The sequence below is a fragment of the Tauraco erythrolophus genome, chromosome 1, assembly GCF_009769465.1.
Source record: "Tauraco erythrolophus isolate bTauEry1 chromosome 1, bTauEry1.pri, whole genome shotgun sequence".
In the NCBI taxonomy this organism is placed as follows: domain Eukaryota; kingdom Metazoa; phylum Chordata; class Aves; order Musophagiformes; family Musophagidae; genus Tauraco; species Tauraco erythrolophus.
The window spans coordinates 32,060,122-32,084,667 of NC_141465.1; the positions used below are offsets into that span (position 1 = coordinate 32,060,122).

Here is a 24,546-nt window from a genome sequence, read left to right on the forward strand (position 1 = left end):
TAGCACAGCCCATTCAGCTTCCTACTACCCCATCTCTCCCTGTCCTAGGCTTCTTCAACACTGTCCTTTCTCCATCCTAGTCTTTTCCCATCCATTCTTACTTCTCTCTTTCACCTCACTCTTTACATCCGCCCATTAGATCCTACTCCCAGTTTGAGAGCACCACGCCACAATCTCCTCCACATGCCTTCCCACTTGTCCCTGCTGTGGTCCCTTTGGCCCACACTTTACCCTGACAGTCCCACTTTTCCTTCATTTCTTTCTCAGCTCTGTTTCCTTTCAATTTTTCTTCCAGGGACAACCCTGCCCATGTGTCTAAGAGACATGTTCCCAGACGGATACTTCAGGAGCCCTATGTACATGCTTACAACTGCGCCGTCTATTCAAATTATTTTCTTCACTTCAGCTTTGCTCACTCATTTGCTCCCCTGGGACCAGATGACTTCTGATATTTCACTGCTCAGACCCAGCTCCATCTTTGGAGTGTGTTTGGCCCACAGACACTGCTGTGACTGCAGAGCCATGCAGGTATTCCCACGCTGGCTTTGTATGAGCTAGTTCAACTGCTGTTACCTCAAATGTACAGTGCACAGCTACAAACCTTACCGAGAAGGTAAGTAAATAATAGGGAGAATAGGCATGTATCTGTATCTATACCTCTGTCCATAGTCTACAGACAAACACCAGTACAAGCAGACAAAACCACACTTGGCAGTGTAATTATTCTTTCCACAGGCGATTCCTGTTTTCTGCTAACACCTCTGAAAATCTGTCCTGATTTGAAGTTCAAGACAGCCAACACCCTAGTTCTAAACCTGTAATAATTTTTGATTTTGGTTTGCTATTGAGCAATGTTAAAGCTTTTATTCAGAGGAGAGGATTGGCTGTTCTGTGGTGCACAGAGTACTTGTTTCAAAACTGGGTATATTCCATCATAAGGAAGAACCATGATATTGTGCTTAGAGAGGCTATTAATGGTAATTTTGAGGTTTTAAAAGTGCAGTATTTTTTTCTTTCATTTTCACCCTTTAATCTGCTATGCTGGACTAGCTTTTTTGTCAGGAGTCTATGAGATACTGCACGACACTTTTTAATTCCCTAAAACATTTCCAAAAGCTTTTTCACAGAATAGGTTCTGTATTTACATACGCATACAGAATGCATGAGAACATATTTTTATCTTGTGCTTTATTAGAAAGAGTGACGTTATTCATTAGCGCTGTCTGTGCTGCTCTCTGGCGTAGGGGTGGATGTGGAAGACACTAAGATGTAGAGAGGACAGTTTGCCTTTGTAACGCCCAACCTCCAGCATGAAAAAAATCGACTTGAGCCTCTCAAAAGTCAAAAGTCTACAGTTTTTACGCAAAAAAGAAAAAACATCTATGTTAGGGGAGTTTAAGATTTCCTTACTGAGTATTTAAGGCATGACCGCTGTATGTTTTTCAGACCACCTTCTATAACCATGTGCTTTCAAATGTTACTTGAAAGTTTCCTACGGTCTTTGGATACTTGTGGATGTTAGCGCTTTGAGGAAAAAACAACCTTGTGAGATTCGAGGTAGCTCATGCCTGGTGCACACACTACATCAGTAGCGAGAAAGTCAGAAACCATCAGGAACTCCCACAAAGATACGGGACGTCGCAGATGTACACAGTGGTCAGTCCATGAGTGAGTGTGCACAGCTCTATGTAGGCATGATGGATGAGACCAGACGCCCATACATGCGTGGCACTCAGACACAGATAGATACAGTCGCTGTATCTGTGTGGCTAATATGCATGAGAGACCCTCAGGCATACACATCTCATGCAGCAAATATATCTAGAAATGTGTTTCTGGGAGTGTGTTTATTATGCACAAGCGTTTCTGCACGTGTGAGCAAATCCCAGGCACAGATACAAGTGGGCTCAGGCTCAGTCTTCTGTTTGTGGGGTCTTGAGACGAGGCGTTGAAGTACAGGTGTGGGTGGGATTCACAGAAAAGGGGGACAGGGTTTGTTGGCCACCTGCAGATGTGTATTTGCGGGGCTTGCATGTGGAATGTAGTTAGAAGTGAGCATGAATGGTGAATATAAATGTCTATCCAACTGAGAATCAAACACTGGCATTTGAAAGCGGCGCTAGATATTTCAGTAGATAGACTTGGGGATTTGCATAAAGTTCTGTGCGTGAGAGAGAAAGACTTCAGGAACAGTGATTGAACGCATTTCCTTTTTCTGGCAGAGGAGCGTTTTAGGCAGGTAGAGCATCAGTACGGCAGCGGAGTGTAGGGGTTTCATGTTGAGGGAAGAGAACAGCGTGGCTCATGCGTGACTGTGCCACCACTGGCAGGGAGCATCAGGAGGGTGGGAACAGCCACCTGTTCATGTGTGTATGGCAGGGACACCTGGCCATTCTTGCCTCCGTTGGTGACCATCACTTACAAACTATCTGGATTTCCTCTGGAACTGACTGGGCACCTGTCCGGAACAAGGAAGAAGCTCAGGCCAGCCAACACTATAAAAAAAAAAAAAAAAAAAAAAAAAGTAACCCAGGGAGGGCTTGTATGTGGTAAGCACCAACGGGCAGTAAATTACACCTGTCAGCCGACTGGCAATTATTGCCCAAGCACTGGCGGGGTGGGAATCTGGGAATATGGGTAAACACTTCTGCATAGGCAAATCGCCCTGAACAGCTGATAACTCGTAGCTCTACACAAAACAGCTCCTAGCGCCCACAGAGGCTTTGTTGTGCCTATAGGGCACAGGACCTGTGGGGAACTACCTGGAACTCACATCTGCTTACGATGAGGAAGGCCCATGGCACTACCCGCAATACCCACACCTTGGATTCGTTTCACCAACTATGGTACCACTCCCGTGCATGTGGAGCACAAGCAAGCGATCCTGCTTGTTGGCGTGGAAGGGCATGGTTTGGGTTCCCAGGTGAGATGCTGAGGCCTCTCTTGATGGGCTGGTATTTCATAGATAAATATTTCATTAAAGTTTTTTAATCTCGAGATCTGCCTTCTTCCCTGCTTCCCCTTCAGCCATGGCAGGGTGGCTCTGCTCTCTCATCTCCTGCCTCTCTCTTTTCTGAGAGCAGGCAGGACCAAGCGATGAAGGCTTCAAAACCTTGGGCAGAAACTTGGCGTGAGTTTGCTCTCTTCAAAGCCTGCCTGTGTGTTGGGTGCTCTGTGGTACCGTCAGAGGGACATGTCTCTGCCGTGGAGGAAAGAAATACAGCTGTGACAAGCCTGATGTACCACCAGGCTCTCCCAGTGCCCCTCTTGGTGAGGTGCAGGTGGTTCTGGGCTTTCGGCATAGCCACGGCTGGACACAGAGTCAGATGCCCTGCTGACAGAGGGCACGTGCGTCACTGACCTTGATGGCTGCGTGCGAGTGCAATGCCGACGGCGCGTGCCAAGCACCGCTGGCTGAAAAACATTTACCCAGAAGTTCCCTCAGTGGGAGCACCCAGGCATCAAAGCCAGCCATCTTCCAGCCATGCGGTTTTACCTCAACCCCACCACCCCTCGGGTCCCTACACCCAGCCCGCTGCGTGCGGGTCACATCCACCCATGCCTCTGTCCGCAGGCGACAGGCACGAGGCACCGGGACCTGGAAAGCTCTAGAAGAGCCGGGTGCCCCACATGTGCGCAGCCCCTGCCCGCCACCGGCACCCTCGCCTCCCCCTCTGGCACAGAGTCGCTTCTGCCCCGCCGTGCCGCTGCCGGCCCGCCCAGGTGTGCGGGGCCGCGCCCGCCGGCGGCGGGCAGCCAGGGGCAGGGGCCCCCGCGCCGCCGGCGCTGTCCTCACCCCCCCCCCCCCCGCCATGTGCGGTCTCGGGTGTGTGGCGTGTGCGCGCGCGGAGGGGGGGGAGCGAGGGGGCGGACACGGTGGAAATTTCCACTCCCTGCAGCAGCCACAGCCGCCGCGGCGGCGGCGGCGGCGGGAAGGAGAGGCGGGCGCAAGCCCCGCGACGCCGCAGGGGGGAGGCGGCGCCCGCGCCTCCGCTCGGGCCGCCCGGCTCGGGCCCCTAACCCCGGCGGCTGCAGCGGGTGCCCCCTCCCCTCCTCTGCCCTGCCCTCCCGCCCTCTACCCCGGGCCGGGGCGGCGGGGCGGCCAGCGGCGGCCCCCCGGCGCGCGGGCGGGTGCACGGCGGAGGCGGTGCTTGGCGCGAGCCGGGGGCGGCGCGACGGAGCCTGCGCAGCTGCCGGCGCCCTTTAAGCCGCGCCGCCCGCCCGCCCGCCCGGGTGTCTGTGCAGCCCGGGAGCCGCGCGGGCAGGAACAGCCGCCAGTACTGCCTGCCGCTGGAGACGCGCCTTCCTCCTCCGGTTCCTCCCCCTCTCTGACATCGCCGCTGCCCCCTTCTCCCTACCCTCTGCCCCGCCGCATCCCCGTTCCTCCCGCCACAGCCAGCTCTAAGATGCCCCGCTATGAACTGGCTTTGATCCTGAAAGCCATGCAGAGGGTGAGTGCGGGAGGGGAGACGGGAGGGAGGGAGCCAGGTGGGACCTGACAGAAACACCCCCTTTTTCCCCCCAGCCTCCGGCGCCCCCTCGTTGCCTCCTCTCACCGCCGCCGCGTGCCGGCTTTCCCGCGGCAGCCGCGAGCCCCGGCCGCCTGGCGGGGCAGGGGGCGGCCCGGCCGGCCCCTTCCCCCGGGGCGAGCCCTGCCCTCCCCGCCCTCCTCTCCGCGCTGTGAAGCGGAGTTGCGCAGCGCGGCTCAGGCTCGTGTGTGCCTCTCTGTGCCCTCTCTCCCCTTCCTCTTTTTTTTTTTTTTTTTCTTTTCCCCTTTACCCCTGCTCCTTCGGAGATTTTGCTTAGTTGTTCCCCTAGAGCCGCAGTCCCCCCTCCCCTTAGGGCCGCAGGTAAGCCGATCCCACGCTTAGCGAAGCAGATGCATTTCTCTCTGTCTTCTCACCCCCCTTCTGCCCGGTGCTTGTGAACTTAGCCCCTTCCTTGCCCGTGTACATCGGTGCCAGCACGGCCCCCTCTTCCTCTGCAGCACCAGCGCTTTCCGTTGCCGTGTGCCTCCCCCCCGCCCCTTCCCCCGGCTCCCCAGCACCTGCCATGGCTTCCCTGGGTACCTCGCCAGGTCGCAGCAGCCCCACGCTGGGTCCCCTCGCCTCCGGGAGGCCTTGCGGGAGAGCAAGGACTGGTCCGGCAAAGCTGTCCCTCGCGGGGTGCGAGGGACCCTGCCGGCTCCCTGCCTCTCCAGCCCCGCTCTGTACCAGGGAAGTCTCAAGATTATTATTTTTCTTTATTTTTTTTTTTTTTTTCCCCTGCCGTTGCTACCACCAGTTGAGCTCCGCTGATACGGCTCGCCGTGTCGCCCCCGGGAGGCGTTGCTGGCCATTGCCGCCGTCTTTGGCGGCGGGATGATAAGCCGGTGGTGTGAGCGAGAGGCTACGCGATGCTCTTGCTATTTTACAAAGCTGAATCAGTGCGGGGGGGGGGCGGGGGGGGGAGGTGGCGGGTGGGTGAACTTGTGCGTAAAAAAATAATAAAGTAGAAGCATCTCTGTGTAGGTGGGACCCTTTATTTGGAAAATAATAGCTGATACTGGCCCTTCTCTAGTACCTTCTATAGCCTTTGTTTATCTGCTACTTTCCAGCTTAATATGCAGTGCTGGTGTTGGAATGTAGCAGCACCTCTGCTGCGCTGTAACCCTTCTGATCTGACCCAGCGTGGACATGCTTGCTCTTGCATTTAACCTTCATTTAAATGAACGTGTATATTTGTCATGGAATAGCAGGAAGCTAAACAGCGTTGCTGTGTTTGTTTTGTAGTTGCAGGAGCATGTCTTCATGTATTATATGTGCTACATATACTAGTACATTTCCATTCATTTTTACATGTACCATCCACATGTCAGGGTCGGCTTTTTTTTTTTTTTAACTTGGTAGGCTTCTCAGGTGGGTCCTCTAGTGGAGAAATACAGCAACAGGGGAAAAAAAAATCTGGTGACATTGCTGCACCACCTCACGGAGCAGCTTTCGCTCTGACAAAACACACTGCTTTTGAACTTGGGTTGTCAACATGTGATTATTATTTCTTTTTATTTATTTTGTTTTCCCTACACCCCTCTCCATCAGTGTATAAGCCATAGGTAAGGTGATGAGATGCTTTTCGTATACATGCTGTTAATGTGGGAGATGCGCTATGCTGTGCAGACACGATAAATGCAGAGCAGGACAGAAAGCGTAGCAAATCTGACACGAATAAACTGACTGCTCTGAAGGGATTCCATGGAGTGCTGCCTGGTGGAAAGGATCTTTGTTTCCTAGGATCTGAGCACAGAGATGCAGGGATAAGATTTTAGCTGTAATATACTTCTAAGGAGCATCAGTGCCCTGAGGATTTAACATCCACAACCTTTTCTTCTTTGAAGTTTGACTCTCTAGTATATTCTTTCCTGATAGATGTATCTGGAGGTGTTTTTTAGCTCTGTGGTTATATTAAAACACTTAAGTTTTGGCTCAGGTGTACTGTTGTTTTTAACCTACCCTTGTTGTAACACTAAAATGTAGAGAGTCTGGCTCTAGATGCTGTTTTTTTGTTGCTGTTGACAGTACACCAGATCTAGGTGCTTTCTTCTGTTTCATTATTTTGCTACTGCTGCCTTTCTTTTGTAATGAGAACATTTGAAGAAAATTTTTGTAGTGATTATGGTGCTCTGAATCCTGCAAAGGGGTTGCTCTAATGACTCCTATAGCAGTGCATGATCTCGACTGTAACGCTAACTTAAATTAGTCAAAACATGGAGACCTGAATAGGGGGCTAATAAAACAGTCTGAAATTATGGAGTAATTGCATAACCCCTTCTTGTAGAAGTTCGAGAGATCATACATGGTCCTGAATAAACTACCTGGCTTCTTCACACTAGTGCTTCCTGATGAAGCTTCCGTGGGCAGGTGTTCACTGTCCCTCTGTGCAGTGGCTGCATGCTCCAGTGCCTGCCTTAGTCTGAGGCTTGAACAAGTGTTGACTCTTCTCTTGGTGTCTGTGACATCTGTCCTTATCTCTGACAGCACCCGTGCCTTTGGAGGAAAAAAAAAAAAAAAAAGTAAGCCCCTGCTGCCTGGTTTTCTTGTGCTTTAGGGCTGTCCTTAACTCCTGTGAGCTCCTTGACAACTTGAGTGCAAACCTTCTCAGAGCTATGGTCTGATAGACTTTCACGGCTCTCTTCAGAGGCAAACTTTGTGACTCTGGGGTTTCCCCACCCACAACTGTTTTTAATATTTACCTTGGCGTTTTCATAGGTCTAGGCAGAATAAATCCCTTCAATTCATTTTTGTTGCTTTAAACTCTGTTGCTCCCTGACACTGCTTGTGTTCAAGCTTGGGATCCCTCCTTGTTCTTTCTTGCATGTGCCTTCTGTTGTGAACCATGGAGTCTGTTGTGCAGCTGGCTTCCTCCCTACCCAGCTAGCCTCGACATGGTTACAGGGCAAGTGTGACCCCTCAGTCCTGCGTGATGCTCCTGTGTCCCCTTGCTTTGTGGCAGACTTCCTTACAGCCTCTTCAGTGTTCCTTTTGTGCCTTAAGAATGCAACATCCAAGAGCATGGGGCAAGGGGCAAAACTTTTACTTTAAAACTTTGTCACGAATTGTCTATGTATGCTTTTCACAAAAGCTCATGACTTTGTTTTGAAGTCAAAGCTGAGCAGCCATTCTCTGTCCTGTTTTGTAGGTAGCATATGACCAGGTAATTGACTTGCACTAGAAATAGCGTATTTGTAAATTGCCTCGGGACAGAGTCCTTGATCAGCAGAGACTCCAGTCAGTCACTCTTAAGAAAACAATAAAAAAAAACCCTAAATGCACCCCCAAAATAAATAAATAAATAAAACCCTGCGTTTCTGGTATCACCATATTTGAAGAGTAGCTGCAGTGAGGGACTGTGTGTAAGTATATGGAGGAGGTGCTTTGGAATAAGAGGCCAGCAAAGTGACTGGAACTTAGGGTGGAAATAATGGATTTTGCCCTCATGTGGCTTTCTATACTCCAACATGAAAATGATGAATAGTACGGTGAGCTTGGGGAGTTTGGTAGCAGACTTCTTGTTAGTAGCCTACAGGTGTATATAAACAACACGTTGTTTACTCTCAGGACCCTGAGTCGAAGCCTACAGCACTGCTGAAGGTAAAGGTGCAAAGGGAAGACACAGCTGTTCATGCTCTAAACTTTACTATTCGTAGCAAAAGATTAGTTTCTAATTATTTCTAACTTTCTCTCAGGAGAGTTATCTTTGGCTTTCAGTGGGGGAATTACGGCAGAGTGGGACCTTCAGCAGGAAAGGGTAGTGACCTGCTAGTGAATTAGCAGGAGTTGTTGGTTGCTGGAGAAAGGAAAGCTCTTCAGGAAGGCTGCTTCTTCCTACCCTTCTCGTACTGCTGAAAATCCCTTGAGAGCCTGGGGAAGGAATTGGTGGGGAAAGGGAAGGAAGAGCTGGAAATGGCTTCCTATTGCTCTCATGCTCTTTTGCAGACTGACCACAGGGCGGCAATGCGAGACACCCTCCAAGGAAAATTGGCAGCCTGGGGAACCTAGGACAGAGAGAAGGTGGTGGTATTCCCATGCTGTTCTTGCTGCTGCTCGACTTTTGAGAGCTGGGACACCCGTCTTCAACAAAACAACTCTGTAACTGGAACTGAAGTGAATGGACAGTTTGAAAATACTTTATATTAGAGTATGTCACTAAAAAGGAAGAAGCTTATCAATATTTTATGAGCAGCATACTGTTCTCCCCCACTTCACCTGTAACAAAGGACAAGTGTGTGTCATAGCCTAAAACCCAGTTACCTTTTCAGCAAATACTTGAACTAGGGAACCCATCTACCCACCTCTCTAATACTACAGTGAACCCAGGCTCTCAGTTTGGCTGGTGTGTTCATGCAATGTGTCTTGTCTACAGCATCCGTTTGCTGCCTTTGGAGTCAGTTGCCATGTTTCAAAAATTCGCTACCTGCTGCAAAGACCATTAGCTATTTTAGGAAAGCCAAAGTAATGGGCAGTAGTGTTGCTTGACATCTTGACTATTACACTTAATTGCTGTGTAGGCAGCTGCAGCAATTGGGCTTTTGATGTCTTAGTTGCTAGGAAGGAGGAGGGGAGGACGAAGAGGGCAGTAAGCAGGCAGATACTGGTTTTATTTTCTTTCCTTTCTGGTGAACCTACCTTTTCTTAACAGTTGAATTTTATATCTTCACTGCCTCTCTCCCTTACTTAGCAGGATAAAATTATATGAAAGTTTTCCTCTATTTCCTATGGCTTTTTTAGCAGGCTGAAACAGGCTCTTCACAGTATTATGCCTAGCAGAGAAGGACCCTTGTATCGGGAGTGGTGCTGGAAAGAAGACCAAAGAGCTGGAACTAAAAGATAGTATTGGAAAACCACAAGATCTAGTGTTGACTTTCTTGTAGGAGTCAGCTCTTTGTTTTCTGCCTTAAGCACTTCCATAAGAATAACTGGATTTTCAAGTGTGTGACAGCATTTGAGAATGATACTTTTGTGGCTGATGCCACTTTTCACTCTTAAAATTTGAGAGTGGTCCTCTTCTAAGTTTTCTTCCAAGTGTGAGATATGTGCCTGGCTTGAGTATGGGGAGAGGTAGAGGATTATTCTCTTCTACAAAATAGTTTAAGCCTTTTTGTAGCAGATAGTTGTTAGCTAGGTGGATTTGGCAAAGTTGTCCAAAGCGAGTACTAAGTTGATGGCAAGAACAAGGGACTCGAAAGCCTCTTGGTTTATATAGGCTTTTGCAGGGTATCAAGTGGTGTGCTTGAGTGAGTGTATGTAATGGGATACCCTGGTTAACTCTGCCGCTCTTATTCCCTGAGCTGTAGAGCCTGAGCACTGAGGCAGGAATGTGGGCAGGCCCTTGTGTCCATGCTGGGACTGGCAGACTTCAGTGGGATTTGGCTAGCTCCTCTTCAGTGGGCAGGAATGGCGGCTTAACCTTTAGGATAAGACTTCTCTTCTTTGCCCCCGTTACCTGCTTAGCAATGTGCTCTTTTGGCTGTGTATCTCTCCTTGCTTTTTCTCTCTGTGTATGTATACATGTGGATGCATCATATGTGTGAACAGGGAGATGCTTGTAAACTTCAGCACGAGAGCAGATTGTCTATCTGTAAACTCCTGGAAAAAAAGGAGAACCTGTTGTGATAAAATAGCATTATTGCTCTCCATTGTTGTAAAACCCCTCAAAAGTGACTGAGTCTCAAAGATGTCCATTACATCACTTAGAGTAAGCTGTTAAATGAATTCAAGTGTGAATGTGTGTATGTTTGCTTTCTTCGAATACATCATACATACCATATTTTGTAATGATGGAAGCTCTTGCTTTCTTTACATACTCTTTTGGGAAATGATTTCTCCAATTCCCTTGTTCCAGAGCTGTAACACGAGCAATTTCCACCCAAAAATTACTTTGCTGGTTGTTGATTATTGATCAAGTAACTTTTCTTGGTTTTTGTCAGACTCCAGCCAGAGCAGGCTGCTGCTAATTCTTTGAGTCGCAGCTGCGCAGACCTCCTCTGCTACAAGTCTGTGGCAATGGAAGAGGTGCTTACGTGGAAGCAGTTGCTTGATAGGGCTGCGTATACCAGCCTCTCTGCTGCTTATCCCAGGGCAGAAGGAACCACCAGACACCAGGTTGTTCCCTTTAAAACTGCCTAGGCAGTGGACCAGCCGAAATATCTCTAATGTGCATTCAGTAGAAGAGCTGATAATAAAGAGAGGGGAAAAGAAAAGGGAGGACAGATAGGCAAAATATAATTGGTTATATAGAAGTGAAACAGGAAGAGTGGGAAGTAAAAATATGAAAAGTAAGACAAGATGTGTGTAAGTGAATGACCTGTGCTGTGGGAGCACTAGTGCAAATATTGATGCTGGAAATGAGATACTAAAGAAAATGCATCATCCTATTGGTGAGGAGAGGGGAGGGAAAGAAGCACATGGTGTAAAGAAGGGTCGTGAACTCTAGAAATATGATTATGAGGAACTACATAGGAACTATTGTTCTGCTGTTTCTTAATGTCTTTTTTTAATCCTGGCTTGTCCAAGTCTGTGTTATACAAAATTATATGTTATACAAATACCTAAGGAATAATAATTAAAACCAAAGTTACATGCAGAGCAGGGATACAGGAAGGGAATGTGTTCAGTGGAGTTAGTGTGTTTGTGACTACTAGGAAAATAAATCAATGTTTGGTAGCTTTTAATATAGATACTTACAAACCTTGATGTAGAATAGCGCTAGTTGTTTTATAACCAAGATAACTTTATTTAAGCCTTATTTTGGTGTCTTAAAATCTCCAAGAAGGATCAGAAATCTTGCAGGAGCACCCAGCAGACTAGGAAGCTTGGAAGACCTCTAACTTAAATTCTAGGATTATGTATGCCCCTGAAACTTCTGTCTCGCCTTTCAATAAAACTTATGATGCTTTATGTTCTTGGAAAGATTTTGGGCAGCCATAAACGTGATGGGAACTTGGGCAAGTCCTAAATAAATTTAGTGAGTCTGTTTTTTTTTTTAATTCTCCCTAGAAATTCTAGGCAGAACTACTTCTTCCTAGTATTTTGCATAGTTGAATGGTGACCGACACTTCCACTGCTCTTTTCTCATTCTCCAAGTAACCCCTGAAGTCTATACTATCCAAGCCAAAATCCTCTTCAAATGAGGTGAACCAATGCACTTTTCTAGGCTAGGAGTATGCCAGTTATACCAATTACTGCTGAATGGTGATAACCACTAACTGGATCACATCTTTGTACCTTGCAGCTAAAGAAAACAGCCATTCCCAGTAATGGTAGAGACTTTACAACCCTTTCTGATGGTGTCCTTCTAATAGGGTGATAATGTTTGTTCTCTATGTCCAGAGAAATTGATTATGTGGTCCCAAATACTCTACAGAAATAAAATACTTGCATGTTTATGCTTGTTTTACCCATTCTTGTGCTGTTGCTCTTAGTGACTAAGTACTTCATTGAGCTAATTTAGGCAAATAGTACTTGCCGGTGGCAGTGAAAATGTTTGTACATCTGAACTTTAGGTAGCCACAAGAAGGAATTTGAGTTTTTGAGCTCAGTGTCCCTCTGCAGCATCTAACTGAGTATGTTAGCTGATGTCTTGACACAATTACCTGGCAGGGAAAATTCTGCCTGATGGTGCGTGATGCCAGCATCTTCTATTTTTATGCCATCTCCTGGAGGAGACATCCCCTCCCACCTCTGTTAAAATGGCTTGCTTTCCCTGTTTGCCCCGTTGCGCTCTGTACCTAGTTACTGTTGATCATGTGCCTTCTCAGTACCCTCTTTCCTCTTCTGCTTCCAGTTCCTGTGTAGAAGGAAGAATGTCATCTGCCTGCAGTTGCAAAGAAAAGCATGGTTTCCTTGCTGAGGGATGGAGCTGCTTATAGTGACAACCTGTCTTTGGGCATCTGAGCCTCTGGTAGTCATCTGCTTGAGTTATGGCAGAGGCATGGATGATTGTGCTTATTTGCCAGGGAAGAGTGGCCCAGTTCCTCAGTGGTGCTGAACAGCAGCTGTATGTTCTGCTGTCTTCAGAGAACCCAGATAACATCTGTCAGCTGTGTAAACATAAGCCAATTCTTTGGGCTGACAAGGGGAAGAGGAAGTGCTTACCTACATATTTTCTTTAATCTAATAGTCAGTTTAACTTGAACTTAAGCTGATGGACTAGTCTTTCTAAGACCTGAGTAAGATGACTGCAGTATGGTAGGCATGGAGAAGATGGTCTGTCTTCCTGACATCTCTTAATTTTAATAAATAGAAAGGAACCTTCTGTCTCCTCTCTTCTGTCCCCAGCTTAATGCGCCCCCTTCCCTTTTGGGTGCTTGGAGTCTTTGGAAAATAAATCTGCTATTCCTAACAGAGTGCTGGGGACTGATTTGTGGGGAAAGAAACCATCAAAATGTGAATGTCACAGGCAGTAGCATGAAGTGGCTTGCTGAGGCACTGCTAGTGATGCAGGTTTCAGAAAATAAGCCATCTTCCTCTTGCTTTGCAGTTCAACAATACTGTAGCCTCTGTTGTGTTTACAGAATGCTGAATGAGAACTACAATAAAGCTGCATCCTCTTTCTTCTGCTTCCTGCTTCCCCACTTAATTTGTGACTTGGTGGGAGACCTAAATAGGTATATACACTTGGGATAGAGCAGAAGAATGGTTGAAAACAAAAACAAGTACGTTGATCTAGTCATACCACTGTCAGTCACAGTGCCCTTCAGCTTCACTTGGCCTTACAGTACTCCAGTTACTGCTTCTGTAATAGTCCGCAGTAGTATTATGTTTCTGACTGGCAAATGCAGTGTAGTTCTCTATTTCTTCTGCTGAACTGCATGCTGCGAGATTACTGATTTCTCTCATGTCTCCTTCAGCAGTCCTTTAGAAAAGAATCAAGAAGAATGTATTGTGGAGCAAGCTTCTTTTTCTGATGCTGCAGTAAAATGAAGACCAGAACTGGAGCGATTCCTGAAACTCCAGACAAAAAGTGCATTATGTGTTCGTAGCTACTCCTTTGGGTGACTGACTTGAACCTTGCACCTCAAATTGGACTTCTGTGGTAGTGATGGTTTACAGAGCTGCCTCTGCGGCACCTGTGTTCTCCAAGGCCAGCAGAAGTATTGATGCAGTACCACTTTGGGCAGCAGAACGTGTGGCAAACAGGTTAGTCAGGTCACTGCTGGTTCAGGTAACTTGTAAATGTGTTACTCTTCTACTCCAGCCTGTTGGTCTGCTGGGAATGCCAGTCCAGACCTTAACTCAAGTTATTTATTAGATGCTACAGGTCAACTTCTGTCTTTCAGCTTTCCTGCTTCCTACGACATGCCCTGCTTGTCTTGGGTGGGATTCCTGTCCAGCTCCTCTGCTTCAGCTCATAGTTTGGAAGGGAAACTCCTGAAACTGCAGTCCCAGATGTTTAGGGCTCTGAGCAGCTGGCAAGGATAGCCCCTGCTTTGTCAAGGACATGTACTACATAAGAATAAATTGATACGTATCAGTTATTCCATGAAGAACATTTGTGCTTTTTTTGTGTTCTAGAGTGCTGCAATAAATGGAACGAAGCTTTTTCCTCCCTTTTTTTTTCTGAGAGATAGGCTACCTCAGACGACCTTGTGTTAACTGTGGAGCAGTGAACAGGTATGAACTCACTTGTGTGTGTAGCAGGTAGCCTGCAGTGTGAGCAGGCTAGACAACACACTTGAGGGGCTGAATGTTGTACAGACCTGCTCAGGGCATGAGACTTTTTGTTGTCTTTTTTTCTGGGAGAGAGATTGTTAATATTTTCCATGTAGGTATTGAGCCTGGCAATCTGGGTACGTTTCTCCTGTGAAAGTGAGTTGATCAGTAGGTAGAATGCTTCTGGTGTGAGTTAACATACCTCTGCTTGAAGAAGGTGGAGAAGAAAATCCTTGTTGCTAAGAAGGAACCTCAAAACTACTTTGAAATCTATGAATAAAATTAAGTATGCACTTAATTTGCTAACAAATGCTAGCAGAGGACCCTCCTGTGTGATATTTGAGTGTTTGCATCCACAAATTAACCCTTAAAGTGTTGGCCATTGGGACTGACTCTTTAAGGGAAAAAAGAAGTCAACTGAGAAACTTCCCATCTGCCAAGAAGAGAAATAGACTGCGCAGAAAACAAATGGTTGCTTTAGGGCTGGAGCAGTTTGATTCTGGCATATTTAAAGACCCGTCTTATTAGAAAAGCACTGTGGAGAAAGTGTTCCTTTAAAACAATCATACAAATTTCTCCTAAAAATCCCACCCTAAATCTGCTTCTCATTATCTAATATCTCTTCAGGGAATTGCTTGAGACTTTTTTTTTTTCTTAAAGGACAGGCTGCCTGTTGGAGAGACATATGCATTGTTTCACTAAAGCTGTAGCCCTCTATCTTCGGACAAGGGGGAAGCACATTGTTTTGTGTCTTCGATATGATCCAGCCAGAAAACAGCCTTAGGGAAAAAAATTCAGTCCTTGGCAGCAGTGCTGTCTTTCTGTCTCTTTTTTTTTTTTTTTTTTGTCAGTGCCACAATGTACACTGTTCTAATAACTTGAGATTAAACTCACATGGGGCGTCTCAAAAGTCCTTCTTAAGACTTGAGGTCATAACTTGCTGAAAGTTCAGAGGGACGAGTCTCACTTTTGTAATGAAAAAAGTTTCAGGGTTATTTTAGAATTAGGTCTAATAAGAAACTGGTACAAGAAGCTACTTTAGTACAGTAATTTAGTGACAGTGCAGCAAATTTGTAGCTGCTACTGAAAACTTTCTACCTTCCTGCTCAAGTAAGCTGAACCCTGCAAAATTCAGATGTTAGGTGATGGTTCAGGTCTCTGTGGACAGATTATTTCAAACGCATGGTCTGGCTGTACCTTTTGGTGGAAAAAGCTCAAGAGGTTTCACGTATTGTTTATTTTGGTTAGAATGAGCCCACAGTACTTTGGCAAGTATCCTAACTGAGAATCGTCACAATTTATTCAAGGGCAGTGGCATCTTCTATTTCCACACTTTTCAGAGGGATTGAACGTGCTTGTAATAGTCATGCTATGAGCTGGGTACCTCTTGTATCAAATAGGTGTAGCTTTAACACGTTTTTGTGATTTATACACTTTACTGACTGATGTTTTTCAATAACACAGCAGGACAACAGAAGAGGGAAAATATCGGTTATTAGTATTTCTTTAGTTTGCTCATTATTCTAACTTTCTGTATAGTAGTTTTTCTTCTTTCTGCTATGTTTCAGTAAAATCTCTTCCCCTTTCCTTAGAATATTTATAGTTTCGGTATAAATGTTATAATGTAGTTGCAATTGAAAATTTAGCTGAGCTTAGTAAAATACGCAACACTATCAAAGTGTTACTCAAAAGTGCTTAAAACTAAGAATAGTACGTTATACTTGTATCTGATGGCGTCGCATGATCTGAAGTCTTTATAATTTTGTGTTGGATTAAACTAATAGACTATAACTTCTGCATTTGCGGGTGGGGATAAATGTGAATTCTTCTATGGAAGAATTTAAAATACATCTGTGGTTTGAGGCTTATGAGCATGATAAATTTAGCACACTACTGTAATCGGTCCATTTTGTGCCATGTCTCTGTAGTCTCTCATTATTGGCTATAACTCAGCAGAATGAATATCTGTATTCTCATACGGGTTTGTGGTGGTAGTAGGGAACCCGTATTATCTTTTTTGATTCTGAACTATGCTTGAAAAACAGCCAGCTCGCACGAATAACATGATTGTGAATTTCTCCTTAAGGCTGAAGCTGTGGTTTGCTGTAGCTTTTATTAAAAACCACATCTGCCTTAGTGAGAAGTGCACACTCTTGCATCAGTACCGTTGCTGCCTTCAGTAATGCGCAAAGTAAGGCAGAGGGGGGAGTGTGTGCATTTTCAATCTTAACTTGTAATGTTTTTTATTTACTTTTTTTTTTAAACAAAAGGAATATGCTACAGGGATGCTAAACAGGAAACCACCCAAATACTAGAATATGTTATCTAGGTGTTTGTATTAATTGCAGGTTAATTAATAGGGAAATATGAGCTTCAATATAGTGCCAAAACACTTCTGCAAATGGAGTGGAAGGGGGAATGCCTGAAGCTGACACTTGTAAGACTTTTAAGGCCGGTCAGAACAAAGATCCAGTGATTTTTGTGCCTGTTACCTTTACTAGTGAGTGGGAAAGAGGAATGGAGTCAGACCCTGTTCCTTACACTTCTGTAATAATCTTGAATACTAAAGATTTGTGTTCTGATCTTTAGACTAAACTGGTTCTTTGCTTTGATCTTCCCTTCCCTTGCTGTACCCTTTCAGTGTAGGAAGTAGAAGAATCTTATGTCCAGCGCTCTCTAAACCCATTAAATGGTTTTGAGTGTGTATAGGTAAACGATAACCTCCCAAGGCATAAATAGGAGATATGAGCCTCCTGCCTCCATGGCAGCTCTTCAGTGCCCCTTCCTTTCCTACCTGTCCGGTAGGAAGGTAGGAAGTCTTTATTATCCCCTTTCTCCACTTCGAACGTGTCAGTCCTGCCTGCCTGTTTCCTGACATGCTTTGGTAGAGTTGGGTGTGATTGAGGGTTCAGGAGTAGAGTAGCAGGGTATGCTTTGCCTCAAAACCTTGTACCTCTGATGTAGACATGGTCCTCTTCATGCCCGGATGCAAGTGGACGGTGCTGGGAACAGTGCTTCCTGGCGTCCTAGTAACTGGCAGCTACCAAAATCCATCCAGTTCCTCCCTCCTGTGCCTAAATGCTCCCAAAAAAATCCCGAAACCGGGTGGGTGTGGGTATCAGAAGGCACATGGCAGAAAGAAATACCCTATAGCTGGATGTCAGGCGTAGTTTTGCTTTTGTCACTTGGTTGAATGGGGCTTTTTCTTTACTTGGATTACATGGGATATGTATGAAGAGCTTTCAGAGTAAAATGTAACCCTGTGATCATCCATACCCCAGACAGGTGCAAACTCGTCTAAAACCTGCAGAATAACCTTGATTCTCCAGCCAGTCTTAAACTTAACGTTGTTTCTCAACAGTGTTGTGACTTGACTTTCACTTTAGCTCTAGCAGCCAGCCGTTGTCTCAAGCGCGTGCCTGCGATGCCAGGATCTATCAGGATTTGTGGCGTGCAGTGCTGGAGCAATATATGACTAGCCAGGTTAATGCTCCTGAGCGGTTCCTTCACCCCGCCCCGCAAGGTTGCTTGAAAAAGGATGGCCTGTTTAGTGGCTTGAGAAGTAGACTTGTGAGACTCTGCAGAAAAATAAAATGTATTTCTGTTCCTTGCCTTGTTTTGGGGAATTTGGGTCGTCTAATACTGCAGAATTGCTGTGTCTGTAAATTGCTGTGTGCTTGTAAACATTAAAGTTGACTTATAAAAGGCGTTACTACTTAGCTTTACAAATATTTAATTATGTGTATTATGGATTGCATAAATACAGCAGGAAATATAAGGGGGAAAAAAAATCTGTGGTGTTCAGTCATTGTTTTACTAGACTTCAAATTTTTTCTCATTACTTCATGAAATTCTTCTCTAATTCAATCTTTGTCTTTTGTCTTTGCTGCCTTGCAGGGTTGGTACAGTAGGCCTCACTAAACTTAGCTGCAACTAAGAATTTCTCCTACATCAACTGAGTTAAGGCTGATGCTCTTGTGGAATGTGGATTAAAAGTGCGTGCTAAGTTCCAAATTTCCATTTGAGAAGCGGAGAAAGTAAATGTACCACAACCACCAGCATCAGGACAGCAAACCAAGGGACAAAGAATTTGATCCGCAGTGTTGATATATGTTAACTGGTTCACGTGTTGCTTAAAAGACGTTTGCTGGGGGGCGAGAAGTGGACGTCAGCTGTGCGAAGTCATTTTGTTTACAAAAATGAGGGCTTCTTTGGAAACAGCAGACATTGCCATTGTGGCACTGTACTTCGTGCTTGTAATGTGCATAGGTTTTTTTGCCATGTGGAAATACAATCGGAGCACCGTAAGTGGCTACTTTCTGGCAGGGCGTTCTATGACCTGGGTAGCTATTGGTGCATCTTTATTTGTGAGCAATATTGGAAGTGAACATTTCATTGGGCTCGCAGGATCTGGAGCGGCGAGTGGATTTGCAGTAGGTGCATGGGAATTCAACGCCTTAATGCTTTTGCAGCTTTTAGGATGGGTCTTCGTCCCAGTCTACATCCGGTCGGGAGTATACACCATGCCTGAATACTTGTCCAAGCGTTTTGGAGGGCATAGAATTCAAATATATTTTGCAGCATTGTCTCTAATTCTTTATATCTTCACCAAACTCTCAGTTGACTTGTATTCAGGGGCACTTTTTATTCAAGAATCACTAGGTTGGAACCTCTATTTGTCAGTTATCCTCCTTATTGGAATGACTGCACTGTTGACTGTGACTGGAGGTCTTGTGGCTGTCATCTACACAGACACCCTTCAAGCTCTGCTTATGATTATTGGTGCCCTCACACTTATGATCATAAGTATTACGGAGGTTGGTGGGTTTGAAGAAGTTAAAAGAAGGTACATGTTAGCATCACCAAATATTACGTCTATCTTGTTAACCTACAACATTTCCAATATCAATTCCTGCAATGTCGACCCAAAGCCTGATGCTCTTAAAATGTTGCGTGAGCCAACAGATGAAGACATTCCCTGGCCTGGATTTTTGTTGGGACAGACCCCAGCTTCTGTCTGGTACTGGTGTGCCGATCAAGTCATAGTGCAGAGGGTTTTAGCTGCAAAAAACATTGCTCATGCCAAAGGATCCACTCTGATGGCAGGCTTCTTAAAGTTGCTGCCGATGTTTATTATAGTTGTCCCAGGGATGATTTCACGAATACTGTTTGCAGATGATATCGCCTGCATTAATCCAGAGCACTGTTTTCAAGTCTGCGGGAGCAGAGCTGGATGCTCTAACATTGCCTACCCACGTTTGGTGATGAAACTTGTGCCGGTTGGTCTGCGGGGACTGATGATGGCTGTGATGATCGCTGCACTGATGAGTGACTTGGACTCGATATTCAACAGTGCCAGCACCATATTCACGCTTGATGTCTACAAGCTCATTCGGAAGAGCGCGACGTCTAGAGAACTGATGATTGTAGGAAGAGTCTTTGTTGCGTTCATGGTAGTGATAAGCATTGCCTGGGTCCCGATAATTGTAGAAATGCAAGGTGGTCAGATGTACCTTTATATTCAAGAGGTAGCGGACTATTTGACCCCACCGGTGGCTGCTCTCTTTCTTATGGGGATCTTTTGGAAGCGTTGCAATGAGCAGGGGGCTTTCTATGGCGGAATGGCTGGGTTTGTTCTTGGAGCGATACGGTTGATACTGGCATTTATCTATCGTGCTCCGGAGTGTAACCAGCCGGATACTAGGCCAAGCTTTATCAAAAACATCCATTACATGTATGTTGCGACAGCTCTGTTTTGGATCACTGGAATCGTGACCTTTGTAGTAAGCCTCCTTACGCCTCCGCCTACGAAGGAGCAGGTCCGGACGACCACTTTCTGGGCCCTGAAAAACAGGAACATAAAAGAGAACACTGCAAAGGGGGAGCTGTACCAAGTGCAAGAAAAGAGCATCCTCAAATGCAATGAAAATGCTAACCATATCATTCCCAACGGCAAATCGGAAGAAAATATTAAAAATATTAAGCCAGAGGATATCAATCTTCTGGTTACTTGCAGAGATGACAGCAACCCGGTGATTTCTGTGAGTCACTCTGAAGTTGAGACACCAGTTGATTGTTACTCGAATGGACAAGTGGCTTTGATGGGGGAGAAAAAGCACGAGGAAGAGACTGATGATGGAAACAGACATTTGAAATTCATAGATTGGTTCTGTGGCTTTAAAAGTAAAAACATGAACAAGAGAGCTGTTCGGGAGATCGAGGAAGAGACTGTTTGTTTACAAATGCTGGAAGAGACTCCAAAAGTTAAACTATTACTAAATACTGGACTGGTCTGTGTCTGTTCGCTTGGAATATTCATGTTTGTCTATTTCTCTTTGTGAGTGAATAGTGAACTTTTAAGGGTATGGCTAAACATACAGAAGTTGATACAGGTCTCTGGAGATTTTGTTTGTTTTGGGTTTGTTTTTTTTTTCTTTTCAAATAACATAACCACAACCCAGGCATTGTTTACGCTATAACTGTAAGATCAACTCAACTTTACCCTATTTAGAGACCATTTGAGACATGTTGTCCTATCTCTGCTGAAGGCAGAACGTGTCGTGTGGTGTCTTTTTCTTTTCCCTTGTCTTTTTTTTTTCCCATTTGCAGTACTAACATTTTGTTTTTCCATGTATAGCCGTATAAATATACCAAAGGCAGGCAGGTGTCTATATTTGAAGTCAGGCAGTTACAGAGCTCAGTCAACATTAAGGTGAAGATAACAAGTAATCATTTACTGATGTTTAAATCCAAATGATTAAAGCTATGTTGAAAGATTTTTAAATGTAGGGCTGCGATGCATATCACTGTGTAGTCAGTCGTTTTTTGTAACATAGCTATGTTATCTTGGCCAACTTAGCACTTCGTAATTTTACTCACTGCTTCTGTTTTTTGTTGGGTTTTTTTTCAGTTTCTCATTTGTCTTATGGCAACAACAGGAAGATATTTTGTCTTGTCTTGTAGCACTTAAAACATGATAGCTGCTAGTAGCTTTCTGTCCTTTTTTTCTAAGAAAATTTTTGTCTTTTGATTTTATTCATTGTTTATCCATTACTGAAAAGTTGCTGTATTAAAAAAAAAAAAAGAAAAAAACAGCAATCAAACCACAAACCCTGGAGATGACAAACTGACAATGGAGGAGAGAGGTGAAAAGGAAAAAAAAAAAAGACTCTTTATTTGGGTTTTCTAGTATATTGAAATAGAACAGTATGTATTCAGCCTCTTCAGTCTCCAAACCTGTAGGATGTAATTAGGGAATGTCCTAATTATGACATTTAGAGAAAAATCTGTACGTAGGTTCTGCCACATGGGAAAATGAAAACTGTGAGACTACGCTTGTTTTCTGTTTGATAAGCACACTGAAAAATAACTGTTTTCCTCTGCTGTATGTGTCTGGAAGGAAATAGTCTGTGGCCCTACCATTGCTGCATACTGGGTCTGTAAGGGGAGAAAAACAAGTGTGAAGACAAGAGGAAGGGGAAGTGGGGGAAAGAGGTGGAAGTAGTCCTTATTTTCCGGAGTCCTGTTGCCTCATGTCTTCTCCCACTTCCCCTTTCACCCTGTCAAACCTTCCTATTTTCAAGGAATGAATCCTGAGAGATTCTGTGTCAGGAGATAAGGAGTGCATGCAGTCATAATCTGTGTCAGCAATTGAGGTCTGCCCTTACAATTCTTAAAAAAAAACAAAGTGAAACTTTTCCCAGGTGATCACAGATGATGAACTGGTCTCGAGATGCTGAGGTTCCTTTCTCCCAAAGGATGGATGTCTGAGGCAGGGATGAACAGTTCCCAGGTGTGGAGGAGGATGTGTGCGTGCAGCAGACCAAAAGGTTGCAGAACCTGGTCTGCTTTCCCCCCAGTAAATCAGAACATGTTGCCGTCATGGGTGGTCTCACCCTGAAGCTAAACCAAGTCAAGGCCAGTTTTTGGGCAAGGAGCCAGCTGGCAGTGTGTGGCTGTGCTCACAGCGTTACATTCCCTTACCCTCCAGGACAGAGTGGTCATATCCAGGCCTTCTGTGAAAATAATTCCTCCGGTTGTCTTTGCTCCCGAGCTTGTCTCAGGACTTGTTTGGGAGAGCATGGACTGGCCAGGCCAACAGTGGTCCAAGGGACCATGCTGACAGTTCAACAGCATCGATTCCAGGGTCCAGCAATGTTCCCTTGGCTCGTAAACAAGAACCAATCTCTGAGTGACATAGTTTCGTAGAGTTGAAATTTGGGTTAATCCTGCCTTTAATTGCTGGAGAAGGTTTGCTTTCCAGTACAGTGGTGCTGTAAGCTGCAGGCCATCCAAATAGGTTGTGGTACTGTGGTCTATAATACATGTTTTCAGTTAAAATGATTACCTTCCATTTTTTGCGGGTTTTTTGTTTGTTTTGGTGGTGTTTTTAAATCAGTTGGATCCCATTCATTCCGAGACTTTAAACAGAGGCTGAGATGCCCTACCTTTCTCCACTTCTGGTTGTTGCTGGAAAGTATTCTTAACTGGAAATATAGTAATAAGTGTAGGAGCAGTGTTGCAATGTATGTGGAAGAGGAGAGTTACCATACCTGAGTCTTGATGTTAATACCAGTGTGACAAGACACATTTTCTTAGGGTTTGTGTGGCTGGCTTCGTTCAGAAAAATACTTTAAATCCTTTTTAATGGTAAAATTGTAGTATGTGAAATATGCTAGTGGCATCTCAAGTTGCTTCATTAGTGGACTGAGTTTGGAAGGATGATACTATAAGAAAGATGTAAAACATAGTTAATTGTTTCTATGCAGGAGAAAGTGATCTAGGGCAAAATTTGATCTTAGCGGGATGAAAAGCTTGTGGAGGGTAAAGATAAGTCTCAGTCCAACACTATCAAAGAACTATAGGATGGTTTGGGTTGGAAGGGACCATAAAGATCATCTAATTCCAACCCCCCTGCCATGGGCAGGGAATGCCTTCTTGAAAAGGCTGGGACCTGGCTCGTATGCCTAATTTGGCACAGGTGAAGAGACTCGTGTACCAGGCACTGTCCCTTTGTAACTTGGCACGTCTTTCTATCAGCGGCTGGTACTTGGATTTGCCAGACCGGTCCTCTTTGCTCTCTATACTAACAAATGCATTGCCACCTAACCTGTCAAGCCAGGTTAGCTCAGGGACCCTTTTGCTTGGCTGCTATTGCTCCACCTGTGCTTGCTTTTTTCCCAGGGTGCCTTACATGGTTATGAAGCTGAAGGCATGGCTTTTACTGCCACCTGAAGAGTGGTTTGCTTGTAATGGCTTTTCACCAGCTTGTTTTTCCTCCTCCTTTACCCCCCAAGTCATTTGCTGTTACAAGAGAATGCTGTTTAAAGAGTTAATATACAGAATTCCTGTGTGCTATTTGGTGTAACTACAGTCAGATCCACGGTGAAATTATCCTTTGACTGTGGTAGGGAGTCACATTCCTTTGCAAATGTATGGTGCAGCCTTTGACTGTTGAATCTGAGATACTTCATCTCCCAGTTATTCTCGCTTTTGCTAAACTAACAAGTTGTCACATTAATGACAGTGGTAATTGGCAGTCAGTCAGGATCTTAATAAAGTAGTACTTTGCGTCCTCCCCATCTTTAGACCTGTTATTGTGAAGAAGCTTTTAAGCAAATTATTTCTCCAGTGCTTTTTCTCTTCAGTTTAAAAATGTGTTTCTATGCTACTCTCTGCCTAATGCCAGCCTCTTCAGTTGTGTTCTGTTTTCATGTCTTAGAGGTCATAGAACTTGCTAATGTTCTTTGCTGTATATAACCACTTAATAAAAGGCCTTTATTAGAAAAAAAAAAAAATTATAAGGCCTCAAGCGAACTGTCTATTGGTGATCAAGTATCTTGCCTTGTATTGTGGACCTTAGTGTAAGTTGCTTGAGGTTTTTTTTATAGCGTAAACATGCCTTTGCGAATCTTCTGATCATAATTTACATGGAAGAGATGTTAACCCAGATTAATACATTTTTGTTAAAATATCAACTTTTTGGTCCAGTAAAACTACAAAGGGTCTCCCATAATAGACAATCCGTTCCATAAATTTTAATGCCTGGCCTCCTCCTCCTCCTCGGTGGGACTGGCCAGTCATGCAGGGGTAGATCCAGGAGGACACGTGCTTCTGTCTTGCGGTAGTTGGTTCACTTATTGCTTTGAGCTTAGAATGACAGTTGTCTTGAAAAACTTGTTTTGAAATGACACCTTTTTTGATGTTATTTCCCTTAACTTATTTTTCTGTTAAAATATTTAAATTTTCTCCCAGAAATTTGTTAGAAGCCTTTAAAAAAAAAAAATAGAAAAAAAGTAAGAGGCTTCTTGAGAGCTTTCAGTACATTCTGGGAGACTGTTCTTACTTAACTTTTTTTTTT

The 24,546-nt window shown here is 44.8% G+C and overlaps 2 protein-coding genes across 6 annotated transcripts in view; both read left to right on the top strand.

The window, feature by feature from the left end:
• The first annotated feature begins 4,251 nt into the window (after window positions 1–4,251).
• MRPS6 (mitochondrial ribosomal protein S6) overlaps window positions 4,252–24,546 on the top strand; it is a 47,400-nt gene continuing 27,105 nt past the window's right edge. Inside the window, exon 1 of the mRNA XM_086617927.1 lies at window positions 4,252–4,451. Coding sequence (XP_086474053.1) covers window positions 4,407–4,451 — 45 coding nt within the window. The 5' untranslated portion in view covers window positions 4,252–4,406. The remainder of the gene's footprint in view (window positions 4,452–24,546) is intronic.
• Window positions 4,412–24,328, top strand: SLC5A3 (solute carrier family 5 member 3). Of its 5 annotated transcripts, XM_086617877.1 has the most exons (5): window positions 4,412–4,451; window positions 8,472–8,673; window positions 13,385–13,673; window positions 14,049–14,147; window positions 18,084–24,328. In XM_086617877.1, the coding sequence occupies exon 5, from the start codon at window positions 18,386–18,388 to the stop codon at window positions 20,525–20,527; it is 2,142 nt and encodes a 713-aa protein (XP_086474003.1). In that variant the 5' UTR covers window positions 4,412–4,451; window positions 8,472–8,673; window positions 13,385–13,673; window positions 14,049–14,147; window positions 18,084–18,385; the 3' UTR covers window positions 20,528–24,328. The 5 variants fall into 5 exon arrangements, with proteins under 5 accessions (XP_086474003.1, XP_086474010.1, XP_086474038.1 ...); XM_086617884.1 differs by lacking the exon at window positions 8,472–8,673; XM_086617892.1 differs by lacking the exon at window positions 8,472–8,673 and having other exon boundaries at window positions 4,415–4,451; window positions 13,388–13,673.